This window comes from Myotis lucifugus, unplaced genomic scaffold (genome assembly GCF_000147115.1).
Source record: "Myotis lucifugus unplaced genomic scaffold, Myoluc2.0 scaffold_211, whole genome shotgun sequence".
In the NCBI taxonomy this organism is placed as follows: Eukaryota; Metazoa; Chordata; class Mammalia; order Chiroptera; family Vespertilionidae; genus Myotis; species Myotis lucifugus.
The window spans coordinates 2,107,163-2,108,803 of record NW_005871259.1 but is presented as its reverse complement, the minus strand read 5'-3'; the positions used below and the strand labels follow the sequence as shown (position 1 = coordinate 2,108,803).

General features: G+C 63.4%; 1 protein-coding gene and 1 long non-coding RNA gene across 3 annotated transcripts in view; one reads left to right on the top strand and one right to left on the bottom strand.

Moving 5' to 3' along the window:
* RUSC1 (RUN and SH3 domain containing 1) overlaps positions 1–1,641 on the top strand; it is a 9,436-nt gene that overhangs the window by 340 nt on the left and 7,455 nt on the right. The window contains 2 exon segments of the mRNA XM_006097835.3: positions 419–1,557; positions 1,559–1,630. Of these exon segments, the coding sequence (XP_006097897.1) occupies positions 505–1,557; positions 1,559–1,630 (1,125 nt within the window). The 5' untranslated portion in view covers positions 419–504.
* The window catches only part of LOC111827734, a 4,956-nt gene that overhangs the window by 2,200 nt on the left and 1,115 nt on the right, over positions 1–1,641 (bottom strand). The window lies entirely within an intron of this gene.

Genomic DNA, 1,641 nt, shown 5'->3' with positions numbered 1-1,641 from the left:
TTTCCTGCATTCACCAGCCAGACGCAGCGCCTCTCCTCCCCCACTTCAGATGCTATTTGGGCAGGGCCTCCCTTGGCCCCTTACTCGGGGAGTGATTGCAGCCAAGAGGACCGAGGGTCCATTCTGGACCGCATCCTTTTTCAAGCCCCCCCCCCCCCCCCACAGAGATCCAGAGCGCAGCCGCATTCTCTGATGCCACCCCCCCCCCCATGCCGCGCCACTCCCGGGGGGGTTCCATTCGATTCCACCTGCAAACACTGCAGAGGAAACTAAAGGCCAGTGGATGGTCATTTACATCTCATTTGAATATCGTCTGGAGCAGTCGGCGCCTTCCCAGGCCTGCTCCTGCTGTCAGTCACCTCGGTGTCCTAGCGGTCCGCACCCTCACTGGCTGGGTTTCACCATCCCTGTCTTCTAGGTCAGCATCTGCGGTTGCCAGGTAGGCGGATGCGAGAGGCCCGGTCTTCCTGATTCTCTGGAGGCCACCCCGTCGCCGCTGGCACCATGCTGTCCCCTCAGAGGGCTTTACTCTGCAACCTCAACCACATCCACCTCCAGCACGTCTCTCTGGGCCTGCATTTGTCGCGCCGTCCTGAGCTAAGGGAGGGGCCCTCGAGCACATCCTTCCCCCCGGGGGACGCAGGGGGCAAGGAGAGCCGGGGCCGCTGCAGCGGGACCCTGGTGGATGCCAATTCCAACAGCCCAGCGGTGCCCTGCCGATGCTGCCAGGAGCACGGGCCAGGCCTAGAAACCCGGCAGGACCCAGCACAGGAGGAAGAGGGGGCTGCCTCTCCCTCGGACCCGGGTTGCTCCTCCTCTCTCAGCTCCTGCTCAGATCTTAGCCCTGACGAGTCCCCCATTTCAGTCTACTCGCGCGACCTCCCTGGTGGCCAAGATGTCCCCCCTCAGCCTAGCATCACCCCCCCGGAGCAGGGCTCCCCTCTGGCCTCCGCAGGCCCTGGCGCCTGCTCTCCCGACAGCTTCTGCTGTTCTCCCGATTCCTGCTCCGGAGCTTCCTCCCCACCCGGCCCTGGCCTGGACTCCAACTGCAATGCGCTGACCACCGGCCAGGACCTGCCTTACCCAGGGCTGGAGGAGGAGGAGGAGGGTGGGGAGCAGGACCTCCTGACCTCCGAGCTCTCGGAGGCCGACGACGGGAAGACCCACCCTGGGAAAACCGAACCCAGTTGGAAAATCAACCCCATTTGGAAAATTGACACCGAGAAAACGGAAGCTGGCTGGAAAATCCCCGAGGACAATAACTCTGGTTGGAAAATCGGTGGGAATAATAACTCTAGTTGGAAAGCGGAGCCTGGAAAATTAGACTCCGGTTGGAAGACCAATACAGGAATAACTGATTCTGGCTGGAAGACAGACGCAGGGAAAAGTGATGGAGGCTGGAGGAGTGACGTCAGCGAGGAGCCGGCGCCCCACCGGACCATCACGTCCTTCCACGAGCTGGCCCAGAAGCGCAAGCGGGGCCCGGGGCTGACCCTCGCGACGCAGGCCAAGAAGGACCGCAGCGACTGGCTCATCGTCTTCTCGCCCGACAGCGAGCAGCCCCCCCGCCGGGTCGCTGGGCGGCTCCCCCGCGGCGCCCCGGGAAGTCACCACCTTTCAAGGAACTGCGGTCCCGCAGCC